Source organism: Leptosomus discolor, chromosome 5, assembly GCF_034619465.1.
Source record: "Leptosomus discolor isolate bLepDis1 chromosome 5, bLepDis1.hap2, whole genome shotgun sequence".
NCBI classification, from domain to species: domain Eukaryota; kingdom Metazoa; phylum Chordata; class Aves; order Leptosomiformes; family Leptosomidae; genus Leptosomus; species Leptosomus discolor.
Genome location: NC_141395.1, coordinates 67410121 through 67437485, shown reverse-complemented (window position 1 = coordinate 67437485; position 27365 = coordinate 67410121). Strand labels below are relative to the sequence as shown.

Here is a 27365-nt window from a genome sequence, read left to right as displayed (position 1 = left end):
TCAGAACCGCAGGTGCAAAAGCCCCGCACCGTTCCCGCAGGTCTCGCCTCCTCGCAAAGGCCCTCGGGGGCGGTGGGCGTCCCTGGCGGGCGGACACCGCCATGTCGCGCAGGCCGGCGACGGGGACATTCCTCGCATTCCTGCCTCTGCAGGGAAGGGAAACCAGCGGGGATCCTCCTTCCCCTCAACCTCCCCCTCCCCGGCCTCTGCTTCCCAGCCAGCCCCTCTCCTGGAAACCCCTGGGGTGCCCAGCCGAAGGGAGCCCGCTTCCTCGCCGGGAAATGGCAGCCCGGGTTGCGCTGGAGGGCCCTGCGAGGGGCGGCCGCGCCGCCGCCGGGCCCCGGGGCCCAGCCTCCCCCGGCCATTCCAGCCGTGTCTCCCTGGGCCTGGGACGCCGAGGGAGCCGCCGCCGTCCCCGGGGCGCGGGTTTCCCCTCCAAGCCAGCTGCTCGGGGGAGGGGACGGGGACACACGGCCAGACAGAGCCCAATTAAACCCTCCCCTGGCCAGCCCCTGACACTCCCTCCTGCCTTTTCCAGTCTGTGGTTACAGCACTCAAAGGGTTCCATTAAGTCATCAAGTTTTACAGGTTCCTTAAAAAAAAAAAGGGGGGGGGGGGGGGGGGAGGGCGCGAGAGAAAAGTTTGGTCACGGTAGGGAATGAGTGATCAAAGCTGAGCCAAAGCTTCCTGTTACACCGGGACTATATATACGTCGTGTCTTTAATGTTGGGGATGTAAGCGGGCTGCTGGAGACGGGAGCGCACCCCGCCTGACTCCAGCGCGCTGAGGTTTCTTCCACCGACCACAATGAACAAGTTCCTGTGCTGCACGCTTGTGGTAAGTCCCTTCCGAGAGGTAGATAGGCTTTAAGATGCATTGCAGCTTCAGGGATCGGGCTGTAAAGGCACGGCTTTTCGTCTGGGATTGTTTTGTTTGGGCTTTTTGTTTTGTTTTGTTTTTGTTTTTGTTTTGTGCCATCTCTCCGCTTTCTTGGTAAACCCTTTTCGTTTCATCACGCCGAGCTTTCCCGGTGAGGTTTGGAGCGCGACGGCCACGTCCGGCTCCAGGGAGGCAGCAGGGATTTTCATCCCGACCTTAAGGTAGTGGCATGATTTGCTTTTCTTTTGCCTTTTTTCCTATCTTCCTCTCTCCTTTTGTAGGGCTTCAGCATACCGGGCTGACACAAAGCACTGCATCTAGGAATGAATTTAGAAACTGTAGGCTGGGATGTTTGGGTTTTGATTTACAGAAGCCCCATCCCTGCCTGACCCTGTAATCTCTGCTGCAGTGGCACTGGTCAGTAGCTCGTACTGGGCTGGCTTTCTTACCCGGGAAAACCTCTGTGAACTCCAGAAAGAAAAAGCACAAGCGTGTGGTGCTTGTTTTGGCTTAGAAAATTCAGCTTCATGTGCAAGAAAGTGATGAATTACTAGCGGTGTCAGGAGCTATTACAGAAAAAGTTGTGTTGTTAAATCTGGTATAAGCCCCTGCTTTAATCATTTTTTGTTTACTTGGTGATTTAGCAAGATACTTCCAGATGCAAATTTAGAGATGTTAGCAGTGCAGTAAATCTTTCAAAATGGCATTTAATCAATTTAGCCGTATGGAATTGTATGTGATGTCAGATTAATTACAGCGTGGGTACAGACAGATACTGTGTAACAGCTCTTTGGAGGCTATTCATCTTTTGGATAAGAAAACATTTGAAGAAAAACATTAAAAATAATATTCAGAGCCGGCTGTTATGCAGGCTTGCACAGTACCTTGCTCCTGGGTTGTTTTGGTGAGTACAGTGGCATTAATGTTGTGGCAGAGCGTTAGAACTGAGATCCATTTATTTTGAACACTCTTTATAAATGCAACGAGATTTCCGGGATCTGATGAGTAATGCGTGTTTATTACTCTCTGTACAGCGTTCTGAAAGAGCTTTTTGAGAAACAAACCCAAAGCAATTAATGGTGCAAGGGAAGCAAAAATCGTCAGGCTCATGGTCAGCAAATGGAAATGCAAGAGAACCTTTTAATCTCATGTATGATGTTGTGCCTTCTTTGTCTATATGAAAGCCCGGGAAGTTAATCTGGGAATTTCTGCAACAGTGTGTTATCAGCTTGGCTTCTTATCTGTAGCTGTCATAAAATAATCGCATCGCTATTTTGATTTTGATTAAATGTAATGTGCCTGTTCATGTTCTCCTATAAAGTAATAGCATTTGGTGAAGTTCAGCATAATCCTCTGGCAGATGAGCCTCAGAGCTGAAATACGTCAGTGGCAGGAGTACATACCAGAGAGCTTCATCATTCAACTCTTTATTATTATTTAAAAGCAATTTATTTAAAGTCATGGTGAAGTTTAAGTACTGTCAGTGAAGTTTAAGTATTGTCAGATGTGCTAGAGCTGAGAAAAGTAGTTTTAGTACCTGTTTTACAAGAACACTTGTCGGAGGCACAACAGCAGTTCAAAGTTGTGTATGTTCGGCTCACATGCCTTAAACCTAGTTTGGAGGCACCATAGCTAAAAAAGACTCTTTGGACATGATGTACTTTCAGCCTTGGCCTCTTTGCTAAGGTTTCAGAAAGGCGACCTTCCGTGGTGGTGCATGCATGCATGTGGTGTTTGCTGGAACACTAAAAACTGCTTACAAACAGGCAAGTGTTATGAAGTCAGACCGAACTGAAAGAAATTCCCCAAAGCTGGATCTTGTTACTTGTCACGTAACTATCTTGACCCTTACACTTGACCTTTCTCTATTTTGGATCTCTGGGCACATGTGACATGCTTTTTCTGGCCTGCCTGTTGGGTTTGCTGTGTGTAGGCAGCAGTGGCTTTGCAGCCCGCGAGGGTAGGAGTTATCATTCTGTCTGACTTTCTTTCTGTCTGTCTGTATGTGTGTTGGTTAAAAATAAAACACCAAGGTTACCAGAAGAATTTTTAAAAGATATTGCCACAATTTAATTAACATCCACTGTTAAATCTTACAGAAGCTTTAATTTTGTTTTGTATCTAACTTCTGTGCTAGTAGATTTACTACTCTGATAGTCTTTCTGGAGAAAAACACCTGTTTGCACATAATGCTGGACATCCTGTTTCTCTAGCTAGAAAGTCAGCTGTTAGTAATTCTGCTCAGTGCAAAGGCAGGCTGTAGTCACGCTGGTAAGGTCCCAGGTTTGGGTTAGCTCTAAATCTTGCTGTCACTCTGGTCTTTTCTGCTTTCTCCCTCCACAAGCTTCAAGGCAAGTGTAACTCGTATAAACGAAGACTTTCAATTTAACACCTTTTTGATAAGATGTAAAACTGCTCTTCAGCTAAATGTCGTTTTCCTACCACTGCAAATGAAACAGTAGTTTAGATCCTTAAATTGCTTTGTGAATGACAATTAAAGGTGCCTCACAAAGTCTCTACGAGATTTGAATTGTTGACATACTGCTTTACTGATAGAGAAATGAAGACAGTGGTTGATAGCCTCAGGTTCCAATACAGGTGGCTCAGGAGAGTCGCTAGTTGCATTCCTTGTTTAAAAGAGCAGCCCCCACTTTATAAAGCATCTTCCATACAAAAGTAGGTCCCGTTGTGTCCAAGGTGAGTGAATTGCATCGAAGCAGTTGGCAGAAGGGTGGAACAGCTTTATCGGCTAAAACGGCTCCGTTGTAGCTTCCGTTGTGTACCTGGCGCTCCGCCGCGGTCTGCCGCGAGGTGCTTTGTCTGGGCCGTGCTCTAAGGGAGCTGTGTGGCTGCTGGCCCAGGGAGGTGACATTCGGTGACTGCATGGGGCCCCCCAGAACAGCCAGGTGAGGAGGAGAAGTCGAGTGTCTCCCAGATGCATGGGAGGAATTTCTCCCAAGACGACAAATATTTTACAGTGGTTATTTGCAATAGAGAGCCAGGGATCTGGTCCAGCATGACACTGTCATGTACTGGATCTAGAGATACTGTTTTGATTTGACAAGCTGCTGATTAGGAAGACCTTGTTAATATCACTCACTGCTGTATTTTGCCACTGGGATTTCTCTGGGGTCTGTGCATGATTTCAGGGAGGCATTCAGCCTAAGGGCTGAGGGTAAGTGAAGGCCTTAGCTTTGTCCAGAAACTCTCTGTAGAAAGCAGAGTAGGAGAATAGTGAGGTTTTACTTTGAACCCAGTGCAAACACTAGGAGCAATCTGACAGATGCCTTGAATGATTATTTATCACTCAGGAAAATATGCTTCGGAATAGTTGTGGAATGCAAAACAGAAACAGATTTATCGTTCTCAGCAGATTAAACATTCTCCTTTGGTCTACAACCCAAAACCACAAAGCCAAGCTATATAATAATATTTTCATATGCTGAAAAGTCACTTTCTTTTCTCTCACAAAGCAGCGATTTAAGGGGGTGATGCTTGAAGGTTTTTTTGCTTTGTGCTTTGTCTTTCAGTTAATTTTAATTCAACAAGAAAAAGCAAGCGGCTCTTTGCCTTACATTTTAAAGATGAAAGAAAAGGGCGTGTACTTTTTTCGTGCCCAAGATCTGAGATGAAATTTTACAATCACATTATTTCTCTTTGAAAAGCATCTTCTAAGGGCTCAAATAAATGGTCTGCACAGGCCTTTTATGTTAGCATTGTGTATGCTGACATAAAGATGGTATGGAAAAATACAGCTTCAGGCCTAATGTGTTGAGTGACACAATCAAAGAATTGCGTTTTAAGCTTAGGTAGCTCCTTTTGAACAAGTTCTCAGTATTTACTTGCATGACACTGACTTACATTAGACTTGTATTTCAGTATTTACAGTTCATCCCAATTCCTTGCACAGAGACAGCCATCCTGAGAGGTACCCGCCAGGATTTGGCCCAGGCAGATGGATGAGGACTGACCTCAGAACTTAGCCCATGACAACAGAACTGAATTTTGCCTAATAGGTTGATAGATGTTGATACTAGATTTTGTTTTGAATTATTCTATTACTGATAGCATTTGATACTCACAGAACAAAAAACCCCAACCTTCGAGATTGTTTTTTTTTTTTAAATTGAGTGTTGCATTTCAGTACTCCTAGGAAAACTTTGCAACTGAATGCACTCTGAATCAGACCAACAGTTAATTTGTTGAGATGAACAAGATACTGAGTATCATTGGCTTCCATCGGTGTTGGGATATAAAGGATTTGCTTAGGTTTCAAAATTGAAAGAACCTGCTTAGATCTTTTCAGTCTGTTCCCCAGCTCTTCCAGGAAACCAAATGGTGTAGTTGCTTTCAGAAATGCATCGAGAGCTATATTTAAACTACTTGGGTTTCTTGCACCTGCTTCTCAGTAAAAGGCTGTTCCCAAACTTCCTCTGATGAGAGAATCGCCTTTTCATTCGCTAGCATTATCCTTTAACAGAGAAGAAGGTTCTTCTCTCTGTGTTTGCTGTCTATCTGTACTGAATCTATCGGTGCTGTTTTGACTTGCCAAGCTATTGGTCAAGTCAAGATTCTCTTCAAGATGAAGCTCTCTGTTTGCTTCTAAACTTTCTCTGTACGTCTTCCGAGCTGAATTAACCTTTCCTAAATAAGGATGAACAGAATTTTACGCAGTCTTCTGAATGACAAATCCGTGACTTTGGCCAAGCGTAGCACTGATACACCCATCTTTGGTTTCTTGAGGGTTAAAGGGTGAATATGCTTATTGCCTCTATTCCTGATTCCAGTAAGCTGAAGCCAGACTTCTAGTTTCTTCCTCCTTTCAAACTGGAACATGCTTCCTTCTCCAGCAAGAGCAAAACAGGCCAGTGCCAGCAGGATTATAGGAGAAATCCTGCTTTCTGTGAAGCTTTTGGGAAGACCAGTCTTCAGAACTAGTAAGTTCTGATCACGACATTTTCATGTGCTCAAATGGTGCTATTTCTTACAGCAGACATTCAGGTGTTCAGTACACAGCCCACCTTTAGGTAAGGGCATTCAGGTCAATCAGAGGTTTTATGTGGCTGAGAATCTGCTACCAGGTTGGTCATAGTATAGGTTCAGAGGATAAACATCAGGAATGACACAAAATACATTTAATTGCCATTTTAATTTGATTTAGGAACATGCTTTTGAAGGCCCTCTCCTGATCATCGTTGTTTACTGTATTTTAGTTTGCACATGAGAGCAGACTTGGAGTGCACAAAGTGGATTTACAAAAGTAAACTGGATTGACAGAAGTAAATCCAGAGATGGACTCCAGAGATGCACCAGATGCACCGTAACCACTAATGCATGCTCAGTCCATGAGAGCAGACTGACGTTAGTCCAAAATACCCTCTCTGAATCATGCATAATGTGGATGTCAGGTGCTCGGCACCATCTGTTTTGCTCGACAAAACTGCTGTAACAGGTGATCCAACTTGCTAATGTAAGCACAAATTCAGTGTGCCTTAGGCCGGGGAAAGGACGATTTAGTGAAGTACCCCTCTAGCTTATTCTGTGAGCTGGGGGACAAGAAGAGTCTTTTAATTCTGTTTGTGCCAAGTTGCTGCAGTAAAACTAGTAAAAATTATGCTTAGTTACCTACCACTCTTCTTCCTGCATTTTTGTAAAACTTCTGAAAAACAGATTGCTTTTATGCTGTCACATGATGTAGGTTCAAGGATAACTTCTAACTTTCAGGTTGCATATTAATATTCAGAATACTCAGGTGTGCTAGGTGTTTTCAGTCTGCATAGAAGACAATCTTGCAGATCAAACCTCTTAAGTATTATTAAGGACCTGCAGTAGTCTTACAAAGTGTGGTATTGGGGATTGGAGTCTAGAAATGTATTTTATAGCATACTAATGGCTGTACTGGGTCTAAGAAAAAAGTAATCCAGAAGAAAATGCCCTAAAAAGCCCCATATGCTGTCTATGGCAGGGGCTGATAACAGAGGAAGTGGAAAAAAGAAGGCAGAAAAATAGTGATATTTTTCCAAAACACTCCTCCAGACTCAAGCAATTTGTGGTTTGGGATTTCCTGATCAAAAGGTGATATTTATGTTTAATAGCCCTTTATGATTTTCCTCCATTACTATGACAAGTAGTATTTTGAACTCATCCATTACAATGTCCTGTGGCAATGAGTTGCACAGCTCACTGTACTAACAGGATCATAGTAGTCATAGTAATGGTGATCTAGCTCTGTGTTGAAAATGATGTATAAAATGTCCTGGTAAAATACCAAAATATTGATTGCATGTATAGCTTTCGTTTGACTGAAGAATCTTTTGTCAAAATTGTTTACTAAATGAAGGGGTTGGATCCTGCGTGTGTATGGCTCAGCCACTGATCGGTGGATTACTGCAGCTACATAATGTGTGTTTCTGGGAAAGAAGGGAAGACAGGTGTGACGTGCTTTTCTTCTAAAAGCACAAAGGAAAAATCAAATGCAAAGACTGATCATCCTTTTAGTGATGCTGATTTATTAATCTTATTATTATGGTTATTGGTTACGCTCATTTAGATTAATAGTATTCTGGTTGCCATTAATAGTTCATAGCTATTGGTACTTCCACAGGCAGAACTTTGCGTGGTCTCATACACTTAATGTTCAAGTATTTTTTGGATCAAATTTTTAAATCAATTCCTCTCAAATTGTGTTGAATTGTTTTCAGTTGTTATTGGTTGCTTCACATAGGTGTAGGTTCTTCAGGAAGAAAGTGCCTCCATTTTTCCCTACAAAACCCCATGCTCTCATACCGTGATTATTGAATTTGAATTATTTTTAATCCTGAATCATCCCCTGCTGCAAAACTTCTAACTTGCCTCATGTATGATTTCCAATGTAAATGATTGAGTAAGGAAAATAGAGAAAATCTTGTTCTCGCCCCTACATGTTGCAGAGGGGTCATGAAACGGTCCATCTAACTTCAGCACCAGAAAATGTGTCACCAAGGGCAGAGGAGCAGGTTCTGCTGCAGTGACAGCTCGGGATTTGTTGTGAGCTGTGCATTGCAGAGCAGGAAAACTGGCGTTTCTGCACAAGGACGTGCTGCCCGCATGTCTGGTTGCTGTCCCTAATGATTTTCAGTGTCAGATTTTCATCTGCATTGGGTATTGTCCTGGGTTTCCACAGACATTTGCATGGAATGTGGGTTGATGCTTGTCTTTGTGGCATCTGTGTTGCAGTCTGTTATGTTCTGCAAAGCGAATGTGTGTCCCTGCAAGTCTTGGACTCTGAGATGCGGTATTGTCTATTACTGAATAAAAAAGCAGAAGAAAATATGACTGTTCACATCAACAATTAATGGAATTACCAGCACTTCCTTATTACTAGAGTAATAGCTGTAGATTTACCAAGGGTGGGTACATTTTTCATCAATGGAAAGCCATTCACTATTAAAAAAATGTGCTGCACCCTCTTGTTACATAGATTGCATGAAACAGATCCAGTCGTTTAAGAAAAATGGAGCAGTACATTAAACTTCAATGACTAATGAGGTATTTCTTACAATGGAAGAGTTTACACATCGAGACCACAAGAAAAAGTGGGATCTCCACCTGTAGAAATCGCAGATCAGGCAAGTTACAGGGCTTAGTCAAGGCTAGGTAGAAGAGGTTGTGAGGAATATCTGTGCTGTCTGCCTTTCACTCTTCAGCCTGTCTAAGTATGGCTGTATAAAATGTGTATTGATAGACAACAGGAGAATGCACTTAAGAATATTTTCTTAAGCAGTGAGAGTTCCTAATTTAGGCACCTAATATTACTTGGTGCAAAAGCTGTGTCTTGTGTTAATGCAGATGAACGACTAAATTGTCCTTTTCAACCTTAATAAGACTATCACTTAAGAAGTGCCATGCTGTGGCAGAAGTGAGGCCCTTAGATGAAGCCTCTTTAGGAAATACAGAGTCTGAATGAATAAAAGGAGTTAATTCTGCTTACAGTTTGGGGACATCTGCATTGGGAAAGAGGAAAATATGTTCTTGAAATTGAAATGGCAACTCTGTATTAGCTCGCTGGGATTAAAATAGCAACAAAGTCAGTTGGATCTATAATTTGAATGGATACATAGGAAAAAAATCTTCATTCAGAGCCAATTTACTTCATCTTTATAAAACGTACAGGTTTTAGAAGTTGGTCATGCAGCGCTGGGACAGAGCCAGGTGCTCAGTGGGGAGAATGAGCTGCTGGTGGACCCCCTGGGGCTTGGGGCAGTACAGAGGGACTAAACCCGAGCGGCTTTTTTTGGTAGGCTGGTAGAACAGCAGAACAAAATTTTTGGTTACAAGACCGAAATGACGTGATATGGAGGTTGTCTCTGCAGAAGGGCAGGGTCATCCCATGTCGCACCAGCAAAGCAGGCTGCTGCAGGACGCAGAAGGAGCGTGGCAGTCACGGTGTGTGCCGGTACCGAGCCAGGCCCTCACGACAGCCGTGAGCCTGTGGTTTTAGATAGGAAGCGAAAGCATTAGCCTGGCCTCTTCCAGCTCGTGCGAGAGTCCTTAATGTACCCTTCATAAACTGCTGCATCGTCATACTTGACGTAGCTGCCACGTTTTATCCCCAGACTGCTGCATTTCAGTGCAAGATTAAATGGAAGGCATTAAAAAGTAACTTATGTTGTTTGAGCCATTCATCGCTGGGAAAAGGAATATGGTAAGGAATCACCTTTACAGGTATCTGTGGTAACGGTGCAGCACGTTGGCCAGATGTGTATGCTCAGGTACCGTTTCTTTTGCACCTGAAGTACTTAAGAACGCAGGAGTGCATAATCCCCACCTTGCTCCACATCAGGCGTGTGTCCAATGAAACTAGTAGGTGCCAGGCGGTAAAAGGTCATTGCCCAGTGATATTAAAAGAGTGTAAATGGGAGAAGAACAGGATCTACATCTCTGGAAGAACAAGGGAGTATTTAAGTGAGGAAGATTTGCTGGATAAGTTCCTAAAATTTTCCCTAAGATAGACATGGGAGAGTCCAGAAGCTGGCTAATATTTTATAAATTTCTTATGCAAACATTTTTTTGAAGATAGCGACATGATTAGACTTGTAAACTCCTTAAAAGGTAGGTTTCTTTGTGACCATGGCGCTCCTCAGAACTAAAGTAGTGATGTTTTATTTTCCTGTCGGTAGCTCTTGGATATTTCTGTTCAATGGACCATCCAGGACGACTCTCCCCCCAAGTATCCCCATTACGACCCAGGGACATCTCGTCAGCTGCTGTGTGACCAGTGCCCTCCTGGGAGCTATGTCAAGCAGCACTGCACAGCCACCAGCCCGACGCGGTGTGCCCCGTGCCCGGATCAGTACTACGCCGAGGAGTGGAACAGCCACGAGGAGTGCCAGTACTGCAGCGCCGTTTGCAAAGAGCTGCAGTACGTCGCGCAGGAGTGCACCCCCACGCAGAACCGCGTCTGCCAGTGCGTCGCAGGCCGGTACCTGGAGCTGGAGTTTTGTTTAAAGCACACGGAGTGTCCTCCCGGATTCGGCGTCGCACAGCCAGGTACGTACCGCTTGTCAGTGCGCACGGGCTCCATCAGAGCTCTGCCCGCACGTCGATGGCTCGTGGCAGTTACACGGTTAGGAAAGAGGCTCGTCCAGATGAAAGTACAGGACAGTAAATTGCAAAGCCAATCGAACCTGTTCCTAGTCTGCATCATTTGGACTGTAGCCAAAGGAACATTTCTCAGTGGAATACCCAGCTCCTACAGTAATATATATCTTAATGGCAGCAGCAAATGTAGCAAATTGCACTCTAATGAGAAACATGATGGATTGCCTCTTTTAAGGGAACATTATCTGGAATGTAGTATTTGTGTGTGTGATAAATAATAATGTTTTTCATGTTGAAATCTACTGTTTCGAGCAACTGTGTATCTTGACAAACACCAGGAGCGCTATGTGTTTGACACCAAGTGTATAATTATAACAATATTAATATAGCTCTAGCATCACAGCAATATGTGGTAATAATTAATTATCAGCATCCAAAGTGGAACTCTAAGGGAAACTGTTACTATTATCAAGCAAACAACCATTTCTTTGTCAAGCAGGCTGGCATTGTGCTGTATGTCTGGTGGGGATACAGAGCGAAGCAGCACTTTTCAGTGAAGTGTATTCTTCATTTAAGACAACGTAAATTGTTAAACCAATAAGTTCTTCTCGCAAAACAAAATACATCATTTATCATTTGGCAAATGTCATGGCCTAGTTTAGCTCCAGTATTTAATACAGCCTGAAAGAATTGTAAACTGTCATTGTACCGGAGACTGATAACAGCCCGGAGAAGAGCACTGAGGAGGAGAATATAGAAAATCAAAGTGTCTCAGACACGAGCCCATAGGCAGCCAGTCTGCAGACTGCAGAATTACTTCCCTAGGAATTACGTGTATACGCTAGGGCTGGCCTGTGCATTTCAGAGCAATGCTGAATGGCAGGCTGGGAGTCCTTTCTCGTGTTATGAACCTCTCGGAGAGCAACTTTGAATTGAGGAGTAATGTCGCTGCTGTAGCTGCTCTCTGGTCCCCGAGTAACTGGTTAACTAAGCATTACCCTGATGCCCTTGCCACTGTTGAGCATTTCCACTGGCAGCTACCCCATTTCCATATTACCAACCTTCATTAACCTAAGTCGTTATACCCAGGGGCTTGGGTTAATGATGTTCTACCATACCTTGGCAGCAAGTCAAAAGGGGCCAGGAACAAAGTTCTCAGAAGGTCCGTTTGGGAGATGAAGAAGTATAAATTGTCCGAGCAACCTGCCTGCTGCATCCCTGCAAGCTCAGTGAAACCGTGGCAGATGGAGTTGAGCCTCTCAGTTCAGAACGAAGCAAACTTTGGAAGAAGATAAATTGTTGAATCGTGTAATTTATTGGAAAGTTGGTTTCCAAAAGACCATCAGAATGAACCAGCTAGACCCAAGCAGACCTCAAACAAGGAATGAAAACATTGTAAAAATAATTGCGGCCCCTTGGGTCAATAGTCAGTTTTTGAGGTGAGGCATCGACTAAGCATTTAATAAGCGTGGACCACACCGTGTTCCAGCTTTCTGCCATGTGATAGCCTTGAACTTTATAACGATGTAAATTCAGGTGAAATAAAACAGCAGTATAGAAAAACACGCTTCCACTGCCACACAGGGAGATGGGGTGGTCCAGTGTCTCATCCAAAGCATTAGAAACCTGCTTCCCTGCTGCCGGTCACTGATGATTACGTTGAGCAGATCACTTTGCTTCAGTGGCCCCCTTCTGTGAGTGCAGAGTAAGGTGTTGATCCTGTACGTGGCAGAGTTCTTGGCAGCACTGTGCTGGGGAAGCAGTGCTGCTACGAGGCAGCACCGTCTCCCCGGCGGCGACTGCCGCGTCCCTGGGTACAACGGGGGATTCCGGGTGAACTGGAGGGAGCGGCGGAAACGTGGCCGGGCTGTGGGGGTTTGTGCCCTGAACAGGGGCGGCCAGATAAGCAGCGAAGAAGAAGCTGGCAAAGGTGGGAGGTGACTTCATGCTCGACCCTGAGACGCTGATGGATTACCCGGTTCATTTCCCTCTTGTGCCATGAAGGTTATACAGGAGGCTCTGTGCAGAACGACGCACCGTCGTTTGCAGGGACTCTCCTGTCTTGCCCTTCCTCACTGCCAGAACACGACAGCAGCATGTCTGTAGCAGGGACAGTTGGTAAAAATTCAGATGTCTCAGAATAGCTACTTGCTGCCCGCTGAGGTGCAGGTGTTCCAGGCTGGGGTTTCGTACAGCCCAGAGCCGCGGGCAGCGTTCGTTGTGCAAGAAAACACAAGGGCAGAGGCTGGTGCTGCGGGTTGGGCGCTGGCTGCAGAAAGCAGAGGATTTTGGGGGGGTTGGCAATATACAGGGTCTCTGATTTTTCAGATGCACAACAACTAAAAACCTCTCCTTTGTTTTTCACTTGTCTGATGAAAGAAGGGCTGGGTCAGGTGCGTGCAAGTATTAATGTTTATTTCACAGCTGGTTGAAAACTTGAGATTCATACTCTCTTTCTCTGAGGAAATGCCCAAAATAAATAAAATTTACTTCAAAGCTAGCATTAAAGTAAGCATCCACATGAAATAAGCATCCATGTAAATACTTCCAAAATACACTAGATGGAGGCATTTTCTTATTCAAATATAGTTTACAATTATTTCAAAAAATTTTAAGCATACGCTTAAGTTCTTGTTCAGTAATGCAATATTAGATATTAGACTTTAGGCACTTGCTTAAATGTTGGCTGAATAAAGATGAATTAAGAGTGAATATACAGCAGTTACTAGTGCTGTTATTTTCCTGCCACTGCTGGTTAGACTGTTTGCGCTGTTTCAGATTTCATGCATTTATTTTCTTCCTCTTTGTCAATGTGATAGAACCATATATTGTCATTCTGTTGCTGTATCATATATTTGATTGTGAAGTAAAACTATGCCTTATAAAAGTAAAACACCAAGCAAAACATATGTATGTACAGTAAATATTTTTGCTATATTGGATAATCTACTTTCTTTGCTTTTGATCATATTTTATTCAAGCCCAGAGAAGAGTTCAAAAATGTTGCTGAAATTCTATTTTCCTATGTGATTTAATATTTGAACAGGGAAAGTACTTTTCGGAGGGTCTTTAGTTGATATTTAGTTGGGGCATATTTTTAGCTAGGACTAAAGTAACCCATTCGAGTAAGGTTCTGGGTGGATACTACAGAGTACAATTTAGAGCAGCTTCTTGGGCCATTTAATTGTTTTACAGAACATTTGTACAGTTGAAGGATGAAGGTCAGACATCATGTAATGTCTGAGTAGACTCAAGTAATTACTGATTTAAAGATATTGCTTTTCTAAATTACTGATTTAATCAATAAACTGATTTTTAAGTTGGTAACAAGTGTGCGTAAGAGTACTATTTTTACTCCATGACTCCAGCAGGAACATCATTCTCTTACAGAATCTTTTTTGGTTTTAAAAACTAATATTTTTTTTCTAAATGAGTCCTTCGTAGCTCACAAATGTGAAAAGCAGAAGCATGACAATTTGGAGAAGAATATTTTATTTTTGTATTCTTGTGTATTTTTTTCCCCACAGTTGAGGTTATATGTAATTGGATGCATTGCTTTCCTGTTTCCACAGGTACCCCTGAGAGTGACACTGTCTGCAAGAGATGCCCAGAAGGATTTTTCTCAAATGAAACCTCATCCACAGCAGCCTGTCTAAAGCACACAAACTGTAGTGCACTGGGTTTCAAAACAGCATTGAAGGGAAATGCAGTTCGTGACAACGTCTGTCAGGAAAATACAGATGTGACACCTCAGAAATGTGGAATAGGTATGTATCCTATTAAGGAGGAGTGCTCTGAAAATGTACCTTTAATTATAGTTAAAATGAATGTATCGGCATTTATGATAAAAATATGTAGCTTGTTAGCCTTTTGCCTGCTATGGTGATGGCCACAGTAGAGTTTTAATTATTCTCGGTCAGACCAAATGGAACTCAAGCACAGAGAGCAGCAGCACTATAAAGACCAGTTCTTAGTTTGTTTTTTAAAAAACCCATTTTTTCTTACCATCCTTGCTGCTTGCTCGTTTTTTCTGAGACAAGATCAGGACAGGTGACATACTCTTTTCTCTTTCTCATTTCAGATGTCACCCTGTGCGAGGAGGCTTTCTTCAGGTTTGCTGTTCCTACTCACCTCACACCTAACTGGCTGAACATACTGGCAGACAGTTTGCCTGGGACAAAGGTTAGCACAGAAAATATCGAAAGGATTAAACAAAGGCACAGTTCTCAAGAGCAGACGTTCCAGCTCTTGAAATTATGGAAGCAGCAAAACAAAGAACAGGATATGGTCAAGAAGATTATTCAAGGTACCTTATTTTCATAGCATGTATATTAAAAGTAACCTTCTAAATGGCATTTTAAAACTTCCTTGGGACCAAATACCTCCCGGTGACGTGTTATGCTCTGAGGAGGACCTGCAGGGCTTGACTGAGATTGATCGATGCAGTAAGCACATTGAAGTCGAGAGGTAGTGGGAAGAGGGAAGAGAATTTGGCTTCTCCTGATCAGTTGAGGACTGAATTCGTCACAGACTTGTAGCCCCCTTGGGAGCGTGTGTGGTGTCACAGCCAAGACTCCCTTTTCAGACTGCACAACATATGATGAATTTTGATCAGTTGGGGAAAATGTTTCCCACTGTTGGATCTGAGCCGTGGGTGATGCGGTTAGAGGGAGCTGGATGCTTGCAACTGAGAGTGCAATTTGGTTTCCATAAAGAGGAGACTGACAGCTCGGACTAGGACACCCGTTCGCAGAACGGGGACGCATGCGAGTGAGGAATACACAGGCAGGCTTTCCCCTTTCCCTTCTTTTTCCTTCCCTGTACCTGTTTGTCACACCAATTCACTGCTGTGTTCGTGCTGAATTTGCCAAGGTGTCAAAGGTGAAGTAGTGCTGCGATGTTAACACCAAGGTTTTTAGGAGAGTCAGGCCACCTCTCTTCATGTAAGCCACCATCAACAACCGCCACATTCAAACGACCTTTTGTCCACTCAGAATAGATTTGAAAAATGCTGCAGAAATGTTTTTTTTTTTTGCCTCTCCTTTTTAGTACGTATGCTTATGTCAGACTGTGAAGCATCTAGAATACTTTAAAACCAAAAAAGACTATTCTAGCAGATCTTGCCTAGACATTTCTGAAGAAGAGGAGCCAAATTTTCACTGGCTGGAACCAAATATTAGGAGTGCTGTCACGTACAGAAGACATTTTACAAGATAGATGAAACAAGCGTATAGCAATAAATACTTGCTATGAAGTTTGTTTGTAATTTGGGGCAGTTTGTACTTGCAAAGTGAATTAAATTCTTCAGTGCTTTTCCTAACTGGAGCCTAAAAAAAAGCATTGCTGAGAGAATTACTTGAAATAAAGTTTAAAAAAAAAAAAAAGGAAGGAATATTCACCTTGAAATTTTGGAATTTTTTTTTCGCGGGCCATGGTGCAGTTGTGATGCATTGTACTTACCTCCCTTTTCTGTTCGCTTTCTATAGATATTGATCTTTGTGAAAATAGTGTCTTAAAGCATACTGGCCACCTGAACCTCACCTTTGAACATCTCAACACACTGATGGCAAGCTTACCAGGCAAGAAAGTGGGAAAAGAAGATATCGAGCGCACTATGAAACTATGTCAACCTACAGAGCAAGTTCTGAAGCTTCTCAATCTGTGGAGAATAAAGAACAGCGACCAAGACACCATTAAAGGTTTAATGTATGGACTGAAGCACTTGAAAACATACCACTTCCCAAAACGATCCATCCAAAGTCTGAAGAAGGTGATTAAGTTTCTTCACAGATTTACAATGTATAGATTATATCAGAAACTCCTTTTAGAAATGATAGGGAACCAAGTTAAATCAGTGAAAGTAAGATGTGTCTAGTTCAAGATATTTTTCATTCTCCACTGACTATTTGTCCCTAATTACTGCCAGCAGTAATTAAACTGGAACGTTTTTTCCCTACATGATGTCTTACTATTTATAGAAATGCCTGACTGGAATAGCTCTAAGTCTTTCGCAGTGTTTTTGGAGTTTTTTGTTGGGTTTTTGTTTTGTTTTGTTTTTGTTTTTGTTTTTTTTTTAATAAAGTCACTTTTGTAAAAGCTATTAACCTGTTGATAACACTAAGAGCCTGATTCTACATTTTTGCACATTCAGAGTTGAAAAGCCCCACTATAGTCACTAGATGAGAAGAGAATGCTGGACCAGGCTCTACTACAGTATTCACTATTTATATTCTTCGAGGAATAAACATTTTTGTTGTACATATTTATTAAGTTAAATGGAAATTGTATGAGACTGAATTTGAGGAAGAGAAATGAAAAGCACACTGTATATTTTCTAGTTAGACAAAAATGATCCCATATATTTTTCTGGCAAAATTTTGTAGCATGCTCTAAGAGTTATTAATTTCTTTACATTTTGTATTTAAAAAAAAAAGTATTATTGCTTAGTTTTATTTGTATAAGTTGTGGTGTCTTTTGGTAGAGATGTTTTAATTTATCCAATGATTTTAACTCAAATACGGTGAAAATATAGCGTAAGTGACCTGAATATTTAACTATTCTGTGAGGAAGTGAATGTACCATATTTAAGAAGCTGGATTTTTATATAGAATTTCATAATCTTATTTTATAAAACAATTAAATTTTTCAGTTTACTTTTCGACTGGTGTTTTGCTCTTGACTCTGAAGTAGGAACGAATAACAAAGACAGACCATGTGCATTTCACGCCTTATCTTGGGCTTGGCTCTCTGCTACTCCCTGTCTAGTCTAGTAGTTAATATGTGAGCCAAGTAAATATTGACCAGCACTGGATTTTCATGGTCACTGTACAGGTGTAAAAGAAGGTGAAGTATTAAAGGTTCCAGCTCAGAGGGCCCAGGCGGTTGCGGTACAACTGATTACAACTCCGTAGACGCATTTGGCCCAGCATCACTCTTGGCCCAGTGTCATTCTTGGAGAGCTCACAGCCTTTGCCCTAACCACAGCGTGTAATTTCATGGAGGAAGGATGATGCATGGCCCTGATGGGCTTGGAAAGCCTCACATATGGCCAGTACGTTTTAAGGAAGGGGGCATGGAGAGGTCACATAAAAAAAAAAAAATCATTTGCCATTGCCCTCAGCTACAGAATGAGGCACCTGTAAAGAGATGGGCCCCAAAAAAGGGAACAGGGAGTGTATGAGTGGTGTTATCAAAAGCTCACATAATTGTAAGGACCAGTGATAATTCACAGTGCAAGCCAAGGGCTTTGGTGGCTGCAGAGGGAGACTGTTTTTTTGTTTAAACCACGTGAACAGAGCTTGAGTGCTCAACATATCCTTTTCCCTTGTCTAAAGGAAGGAAAAGCCATCAGCATTTACCCTTGTATGACAAATATTCCTCTATTACAGATGAGAGGATCTTAGGCAACGAATGAGAAAAGAGATTCCTAGCAGATATGACAGGTGCTCATCAGAAGTGCTCTCCTTACAGAGAGTGCAAATGGGACATATTGCTTTAAAATACTTGGGTTTCATTTTTCACTGAATTCTCACATCATCACTTGTTGTATTGAAAGGAGTAAACTCCCTTTTGTGTTTCACACGCTATAGATTAGCATCTCATTTATCAGTGTAGCTGAGAAAGGGTGCTGAACACACACAAGAAATTCCTAGTTTTGTGTTGAATCATTTGAAATAATTTAGGTACTTGTACAACAGAAACTGTTTTTACATGTGATTAAAAGATTATAACAACAAAGTCTCAAATTTGCAAAATAGAGACCAGATGTTTCCATGACTCTGCCAGGTGTGGAGGTTTGGGGTACTGTGGTATTAAAATGAGAATAATCATCTTACTGGCAGTGAAATGAAGAGGATCCCACGCACCTCCTATAAACATTTCCATCTTAATCCTTTCTGTGTTATCTCTGTTTAATACACTGATTTATCAATTGGTAGTATAGTTATAGTATCAAGTAGTAATGTAGTTAAAAAACGTGTCAGTGGAATCACTTTAACAGATCTATTGGCTAGAGGGGAGCGCAGTTGCTTCTCAGTACATGGTACTGTTTTTAATTTATACATTTATATGTCCGTATTCCAGTGAATTATATGTAATTCTCATTGTAAATAACACTAAAAGTTTGTGGTCCTTAGTGAATGACAGTACTGAAGAAGGTGCTTACATCCACAGAGTATAGTTTATGCTATAGCTACCATATGAACATGCTATACTTCACTACAGCAGAGCATAGCCTTGACTGGATTTCCTGGGAGACTGGAGCATTAAACTATTACCTGTGCCTTTTAAAATAGGATTTTTTTTTTTCCCTAAACATGAAGTTACACCTGTTTAATGAATTATACCTGTTAAAGCTGATTCAGCTAACCAGGTGCCCACGCTCAGGTAGACTCTCAGCCAGTTTATGCTTCATTTATCAATTCGGCTTCGCTCAGCTGGAAGCAATTGAACATTTCACATCCTGAGCAGGCGACACTTAAACCATATTCCCTTCCCCAAAGAGCCTCCAGCCCAAAATAGCCAAGAAAAACAAAAGCAAAATCCAGGATAATGAGGGAGAGGGTGAGGCAAACAGAAAGTGGGAGGGTTGCTTGGAAAAAATGTGGGTTTGGGGGTGGTAGTTTGTTTTCCAGGGAAGGTTGCAGGAGGAAAGAGGAGGTGTGCGGTGGGCAGCAGGTGGGAGAGGGGTCCCGTGTCTACTGCCGCTGTGGGGAGGCAGAGGTGGGGGAAGGAGGGAGGCGCAAGGTCGGGGACAACCAGCCAGAGCTGGGCCTTGGGGGTGACGCGAAGAGAGATGCTGTGCTCAGGGCACCCTGGCCTGCCGGGAACCAGTGCCTGCCCTCCTCCCAGCTGGGCTGTGGCCCAGACGCAGGGCAAGGCAGGGGTTTCGCCAGTCCCCTGCTAGCGGTGAGGCCGCTCCTGCCGTGGCATGGAAAGGAGGAGAGGAACTGGGAGGAGAGAGGGGTGTGCTCCCTCCACTGCCCCTGTTGCCCCCGGGCAGGGGCAGGGTTTGGCCTGCCCAGTTGGCTTCTCCTTCCTTCGCTGAGAAAAAGGAAAAGCAGTTTCAGGAATATCTGAGGGAGCCGGAGAGATGGGCTCTAAGGCAGGTTCTTCAGCTGCCCTCTGTCCAGCCGTGCTCTCAAAGAGTGGAAACAACCCTCAGTTATCAAAAAGTACCATGGGTTTAAACCAGAACCTTATGATTTCAAAATGTTCTACAACCCAGTTTTTTTAGATCTTTTTTATACGCACTTGCCCTCCAGCGAGGCAGTCTCTTGAGTCCCAGAAAATACACCATGTTTTGGAGTAGGAGGGAAACGAAAGAAGAAACTAGATATTAAGCTCTTTAATCATCTTTTTTACTCTGTGCACATCACCAAGGACAAGAGATTCCTGGTCCCCGACTGTGACTCATGGATGCTTTTATAGTAAAATTACCAATCAATAGCATAGTCTGCTATAGATTGAACATTTTAAAAATAAAGCCAGGTATTAGATAGCTTTTACAAGTTTAGAGAGATGGATAACAAAGGTTCAAAGAATGGTTTAGGAATGCGCATGTCTGTAATCGAACTCTACGTGTACACACACACTTGCACTCACACACACACCATACACCATTAAAACAACTGGTACTGGGGGCTTTGACAGGCTGTGATGATGAATTCAATTCAACCAAACCCTTCATCGCCCTCAGACACCCATCCTGCCTGTCCTGGTATGGGTGAACATTGCCACCTCCATGGCAGAGGTATCTGGTTTGCTTGTGAATCACATTCAAAGTGCCCAAATTTTCAGCCCTAAAGTAATGCAAAACTGTGGCTCAGAAATGAGCAAATCTTTATAGAAAAAAGAACCAGCAATTTCTGCAGACTATCAGAAACTATTCAGTTTTGGACAGATGTCAAATAGAGGAAACACCCATCATCCAAAATATTTCTTTTTTGGAATAACGTGGAGAAGCAAAAAAAATTGGACAAAAATAACTGAAAAAAAAATACTTTTACATTTTTCTTCCTTCACCTTAATTAGATGGTAGAACCAATATTGGCAATAAGCTCAGTAGTGAGAAGGGATAAAAATATCTACAAAGCTAAGGCTGTAGTTGTTGTGTAAGTGACTGTTCCCAGTGGAGTCGAAGGACAAATCTATGGGATAGATCTATAAGAATGGACTCAGGATTGCAATGAATTGAGTAATTCTATTTTTATATTAGAGTTTTGAACTGAACAAAACTTGAGACAAAGTAAAGCAGGTGAACGCAATGTGAATTTAGTTTATTCCACTCATCATCATCCTCATCCCTTGTATTTATGGCAAGTTTGCGTAGGATTCCTCTGTTTGTCTTTTCACATTTAAAAAAAGTTCTTTCATACTACCAGGTTATTTTTTTAAAATCATCCTGACCTTTAGTACCTAGGAGGTTATTTAAAAGGAACCACATGATGAAAGATTGTGGCTTTGGCAATATTTCTTATATGAAGAGGACAGGGTGTGGTTCAATAACGGTGAAGACAGAACTTTCTGGAGAATATTTTTCTCCTTTTTTTTAATCTAAGAGGGAAAGTCTTCATCCACTTTTAAATAAATAAATAAACTTTCTGGCAACTAGGACATACATCACTCTGGATGTGCAGAACTTCATTGGCCCACAAAACGAGATTTCTGTCTATTGATAGTATCGATGGCTTGGTGTTTATGTTGTGCTTCAGTTCTGCCTATGGCACTTAAGACGAGTGAAATGATACATCCTAAAGGATGATTAGTCCCACGTAATGCAATGGAAACTCAGTGTTGGTAAGAGATGGATCAGGCCTTTACGTTCTTTGAAGGGCAGAGACACAAACAGCAGAGATCAAGGTGCCTAAATACCGTCAGGCTTGCAGAAGCCTCTCTCTCCTGGGCGAAGTTAGGGAAGGCTAACATAGACCCACGCTTTCGGGAAGGGTGTCCACACTCCGGAGATGTGTCAATGATTGAAGAAGGGTGTGTTTTTTGGATTGCAACAAAACAAGCTGAGAGTGCCTGGCAGGCTGGTGAAGCCGGCGGGAAACTGGGCTATTCCCGTCTCCGGGAGGTAGAGAAGAACAGCTTGGTTTTACACCGCGTGGGTTGGGAGCCAGCACAGGGATACAAGGAATGGGTAGTTACTGCTGTTGAGATGTGCGTTTGAAAGTCTAAGAAGACTAACATGCTGAAACCTCAAGAAGCCAGAAGAACGATGCAGGAAAATTACACTTTGTGCCTCAAAATCAGGCTTTCTCTCTTGAAACAATCACAAAACCCAAGTACTCAGAAAAGAAGCGATTTCTTTGGCGGCTAATGACAAAGACCCCATAGCTGTATTTGGGTGGTTTCGTGTTGACAGAGGATGCTCACAGGCAAGTGATGGCAGCACCGAAGCAGTTCAATGTCCAGCTGCCGAACTGGTGACCCAGTGATCCTCCTGGGCTGTCTTTGTACCCTGCAAGGACTTGGACACTTTAAACTCAGCACAAGGATGCTCAGCCCCACTAAGGAAATTGCTGCAAACATCTGCATGCTGAAACTGGGTCCCTCCCCACCCTATCACTGCCTTAGACGTCTCTGTGAAACATGGTCTCTCAGCCTGGCTCTCCCTGGTGGTGCAATCTCCCCAAGCGACCCCTCCGGGCGCAGACAACTGCTTCACTTCCCTGCCACACCTGGAGCCGCTGGTGCCCACCTCTCCTTACCCAGCAACACACAGAGGCAGGGAGGTGGCAGCAGGGGTGGACGCCCTCCTCCCCAGCCTCAGGGGCTGCTACCCACCGGCACCCGCTGGCTGGGAAGGGGCCGTGCCTCAGCCTGGAGATGGGGCAGGACACACCAGCCTGGAACGGGGCCCTGCCAGCGGCCGAGCGCATATCCAACAGTCGGAGAAAAATGGGCAGGCAGGGACTGCTTCTGCATTGAACAGGCGTAGAAAAAAGTGCCTGCTGGGACTGAAAGTGATGGCTAGGACCCACAGTGTTCTCCCTCCTCTTCCCCAGCCTCTGAGGAAAGCAGCCACATCTGCAGGCTATGAGATGTCCCTTTCCACATAACCCACCACTTGGGCATTTACCACCCGTACAGTGGCTCAGCCTCCACAAGGAGGGCTGGAGGGCTGTGACCACTGCCCCCGTGGTGAGGATGCAGCTTTCTACATCCCTGCAGGCCACGGATGGACTTAAGCCATGGGGCTGGTGGGTGCAGAGGGAGCCCACGTGGGGACAGTGGGTGCATGGGGTGACGTGTGCTCACCCAAAACGCTTTGCGTCTCCAGAAGAGCATTGCTCAACCCCTGGGTGCTGCCAGGGGCTGTGGGCCTGGTTCCCCCCCAGTTCGTGTCTGCACAAATCTGGAGTGGCTCTGCAGAAGTCCACGGAAAAAGAAAAACATGCAAAGCAGGAATCTTACCCCAGAATTCTGGGCAGCCACCGGTTCTTCAGAGGCAGGACAGATAACTTTCACTCAAGGAGCAGTGGATTAATTTATCGGCCAGTGTAAACAGTCGACTCTGTAGCTAATTTTGTAACCCTAATATAACAGTAAACCTGAAGCTACCCCACATATTCAATTTTTATTAATAAGTCCCTGACTTGCAACATATCCTTTTCGAGGGAGCCTGTGAAGTTTTACTCAACACACAGAGGAGCAGTTAGATCCTCATTTAGGGGTTTGCAGCTGGGCGGGGGGGAGCAAATGCTATACTTTACCCAACTGCAGAAATCTGGAAGAATTTTGAGGCCTCCAAGTTTGCCCTTTTTTGTTCAAAGATGAAGAAAAAAAATCTTTTATTTTAAGCATAATGACCTCATAATAACTCCAGAAAGTTCTTAGAAGTGGTAAATCTTTCCCTGCAATCATGTGGCACATCAAACCCCTACCAGTGCCGTCCACTGATGGACTAAGCATGCAGCACTGATGCAGTGCAGAGCAGTCCACAGTTTGATGGACTAAGCATGCAGCACTGGGAAAGTCTGTAATGAAGCCGAAGGTTTAATTGTAGTTCTGCCTGAGGAGGTACCAAAACCCCCTGTACAGCACTGTGAATCCAAACTCCGAGTCAGCTACCATTAATTCAGGATTCTCTTCAGTTTAACTAATTGTAGAGTGTTTCTACGCACGGAGAGAGGCATTTCAAAAAGAACAACGATGGGTGAGACACACACATGTCTGACTGTTCATGTCCCATTGTCCTTGTTCCCTTAAAACCGTTCTGATCACACAATAGCCCTATTACTGCTGTTTCTGCTTCCTTGCCATTCACAGTTTATTGATGCAATTCCTTCCCCCACTCTGGCCGAGTAAATGGCTCTGCTGTTGCCCTGCATTTTACCCCCCTCCTATCCAGCCATGCTGTCATCCTCCTGTTGCCATGCAGAAAACCTGCAAGGTACAAACTGAGACTGCAAGGAGCAGCATTAGTCTCAGAGCCACCCCACCTTAAATAACTGACCCTGTGAAAAATATTTTCTCAACGCAAAGGCTCCGTCAGTGGCGAACAGGATGGCGAAGCACCATGCTATTGCTCTGTGCTACGCTGTATTTACAAGCTGCTTTGGAAGTGCAGAAATTGCACCTATTCCCACACAAATCTCCTTGCTCCCTCTGACACCATGGTAAGAGGGTGGTTACTGCAACATCCCGCAATGTGATCCTGAAGGGTATAGGACAAACTCAAACACCCACAGAATACAGAATAAAAAGACTGTGACAACGAAAAAGCCTGGGTTATATGAAGGGTAATGACTAGGAAAACCCTTAAGCTAGGAAAATACAGTCCTGCAAAGAATCATCATTGCTCCCACGGTGCAGGTATTATAAGACACATGCTCCAGTTTTGCTAGAGCAACAATAAATCTCTCTCTCACACACACACACACACACACACACACACATTTGTCCTGTTGCCTGCTTAGCCTTGCTTAAGGCTAAAATACCTACAGCCCATTCAGCATGGGAAGTACTCAATCAGCAGTTTCCTGGGTTTGCTCTCATGCCCCAGAGATATTATTCCCACAGAAAGCTTAGCTGTAGAAATAAATGTATACTTCCAGAGTTGGCTAATTAAAGAGTGAATTAAAATAATTACAATAATAAGAATAAGAATAAAAATGTCTACAATTCTTTAATAGCCACATGTGTTCCTCTTTTGCAGAATACTGGATTTCAAATTCAGCCCTGGAGATATTACTCACTTTTGCTCCAGAGTAAGTTAATGTTCAGTTTAGAGATGCCTGGAGGGAACTTCTTGCCAACACGAGAGGGAGACTTGGAGTAACTTCCCCACCTCCTGAGCAGTTTAATACCTTCTTGGTAAGGTGTCCTTTGGGGAGATAATGGGTCCTTGGCCGTCATCTACATAACGCTCAGTGGTGGGGTTTTTTGTGTTCCAAATGAAAGGTGTTTTCCAAAAACATTCCCATTGAGGCATAACAAGCTGGCAGTGTTTCCCTGAAAAATCCCAGGTGCTGAATCTTGTGTGAAAAGATGCTGACTCACTGATACTGATGGCTCAATACTGAGCTGTGATACAAAGAAGTTAGACAGTTGTATTACTCAAGCAGGAAGAAGCAAGCTATACAAATGGGAAAGCAAGAGGGAGGAAAAGACAATTATGTGTTTCCTTATGATTGAAGACATACTGTAAGAAGGGTGAGTTTAGACTCATTTGTCATATATGGGTTTAGCTGATCTGCATGTATTTGTTTTATTCAGGTTCTCTGTTTTGTGCCTGAGGAATAAGAATTCAATATTAAATTTTAAATTGCAGGACATCTAGCTCTGTTCTTATCCGAAGCCATGAAGAAATCCTTCTTTCTCTGAGTAAAACCTGAAATGGATGAGAAAACTCTGATTTAAAATGGACATTTTAGAACTGCTCTGTGTGGGAGGGCATCTGATTTGTGATGCGGTGTCACTCATGACTACAGTCAGGCAGCTTACGCCCAAAAGTATAAGACAATCTTCAGCCCCGTGTCAGGCATGAAAAGATGTGTCTTACTTTTTAAATTTCTTTTTAATTATGATCTAAGGTTTGTGCCTTGTATTCTTCTCATGTCCAGTGCTTAACTTCTTTTCTGTTGGATTTGTAAATGCTTTAAAGAGAAGAGCTACTGAAAAACTAAATTGCCACAGGCAAGTAAAATAGAGCCAGTCTGCACCACTGCCAGCGCAGCCAGCCATTGCTGCAAAAGGAAATACTTTCAGTATGACAGCTACAGTCTTCAGACAAAGAATTAAAAGGAAAAGCGCTATTTTGGTGTTTATTCAGAGTAAGAAAATCTTCTTGCTTCTGGAAAGATGGGCTGAGGAGAAATGGGTACAACTCAGTTTTAGTTCAGCTCTACCATGCAGGATTACCCGAGCAATAACCGCAGCCCCTGGGATCCAACCCAGCCACCCAACATCCTGTCTCACAGCCATTTTAATCCCCCGAATGCAATGCTGACCACCAACCAGAGAAATTCTTGTGGAAGCTCAGATTTCAAATCCACTGGCTTTTCACTTCTCCCTCCCAGGCAACATTTGCTGGTTGTGCTGGAGGGGAATTTTGAGCCTGCAGAGACAGGCACCTGATTGCCCAAAGCCTTTCTGGGTTATGTTAATGTGTCTGGTTTCAGTCTGGTCTCTGTAGGTTTTCTGCGAACCCTGTTTCGGTTCCTCTTTTCTTGTGAATTTCTTTGTGAAGAGAAATAGAACCTTTCAGTGGATGCCTGATTTTGGTCTTGCTTGGACTGGTGTTACACAGCTGTATATCTTGATTTGGAGTTTCATTTTATTTACTGAAAGCATGAGAATGACTGGGCTCTGCAGCCTACCCCAGGTCAACATCTGTCTTCGCACTGCTACAGCTGCACCAGTGGAAAGGGGCCACAGACAATACGAAAGAGTAGCAAACAAGCTGTCGAGTTCCTGGAGATGCATTTCCAGCCAAAGGAGAAAACAGGGGTTACCGCTAGGAGCAACGATCTGGGAACTCCTATTACCAAGGCTTACTTGCTCCTGGAAACAGCAGGAAGCTCAGGGGAAATGGTTAGTGCCTGCTTGATGATGGCAAGAGCAGGAAAAAAAAATAATCTCAGATTAAGTCACTTCACCAGTTTTATCCTGAGTCAATATTTTGGTTTCCTTTTAAATGCTTGATTATAATAATACCAATACGCTACAAGTGGAGAAGCAAAGAATTTCATATTGTCTCTGTCAACTACAGTTAACACTTCACATGGTGCTGCTCAGTCCGATGCCTTTGTGCTCTGAAAGATTTGGCACTGAGGTTTGTTTGAATATGGCAAGAGAGCCAGCTTTGGCTTGGTGATTCGCTAACTGCATCTGTCTGGCACAGTGCTCTGTTGCTCTCCCACAGCCACAGAGCCACCTCCCTTACAGAGCCCGCTGCAGCCACGGACGGGCAGAGCCCAAAGGGGTTTAAGCATTTTGCCCAAAGTGAAACTTCCCCTTACTCTGTCAGGAAGGGCTGAGGGAACCCCAGCTGCGAAAGTCAAAGGGTTTAGATCATTCACATGGGAAAATCTGAAAGCACTCTCAAATTCAAAGCCAGCGGTTAAACTAAGCATTTCCTTCTGAAGAGATTCATTTATTTGAAGTCAGGCAGGCAATTCTGTCTCCCCCCTCCCAAACCAAACAAAAGCACATGTAATATGTTCAACTTAAAGCATTTTAAATTAAACAAAAGAGAAAAAATATCAATTATTTTCATAATCCTGTTTTTATTTTCCAAGCATAAAAGAGCTGAGCTGAGCTAACATGGATGTCAACCCCACTTGACTGCAGTAAGTGGAAAGGTTCCAGTTCACACAAAAGCTGTATATGCCTGTAAAATCAGGGCAAAAAATGCATTTAAACTTTCAGAAATAATTAAATCATGTGTTTATAGGTAT

At 43.3% G+C, this 27365-nt stretch overlaps 1 protein-coding gene across 1 annotated transcript; it reads left to right on the top strand.

Annotated features, from left to right (window-relative positions):
* The first annotated feature begins 807 nt into the window (after window positions 1-807).
* TNFRSF11B (TNF receptor superfamily member 11b) lies at window positions 808-16333 on the top strand. Its single transcript, XM_009952108.2, has 5 exons — window positions 808-837; window positions 10038-10407; window positions 14031-14225; window positions 14540-14764; window positions 15945-16333. The coding sequence occupies exons 1-5, from the start codon at window positions 808-810 to the stop codon at window positions 16331-16333; spliced, it is 1209 nt and encodes a 402-aa protein (XP_009950410.1).
* The last annotated feature ends 11032 nt before the right edge of the window (window positions 16334-27365 follow it).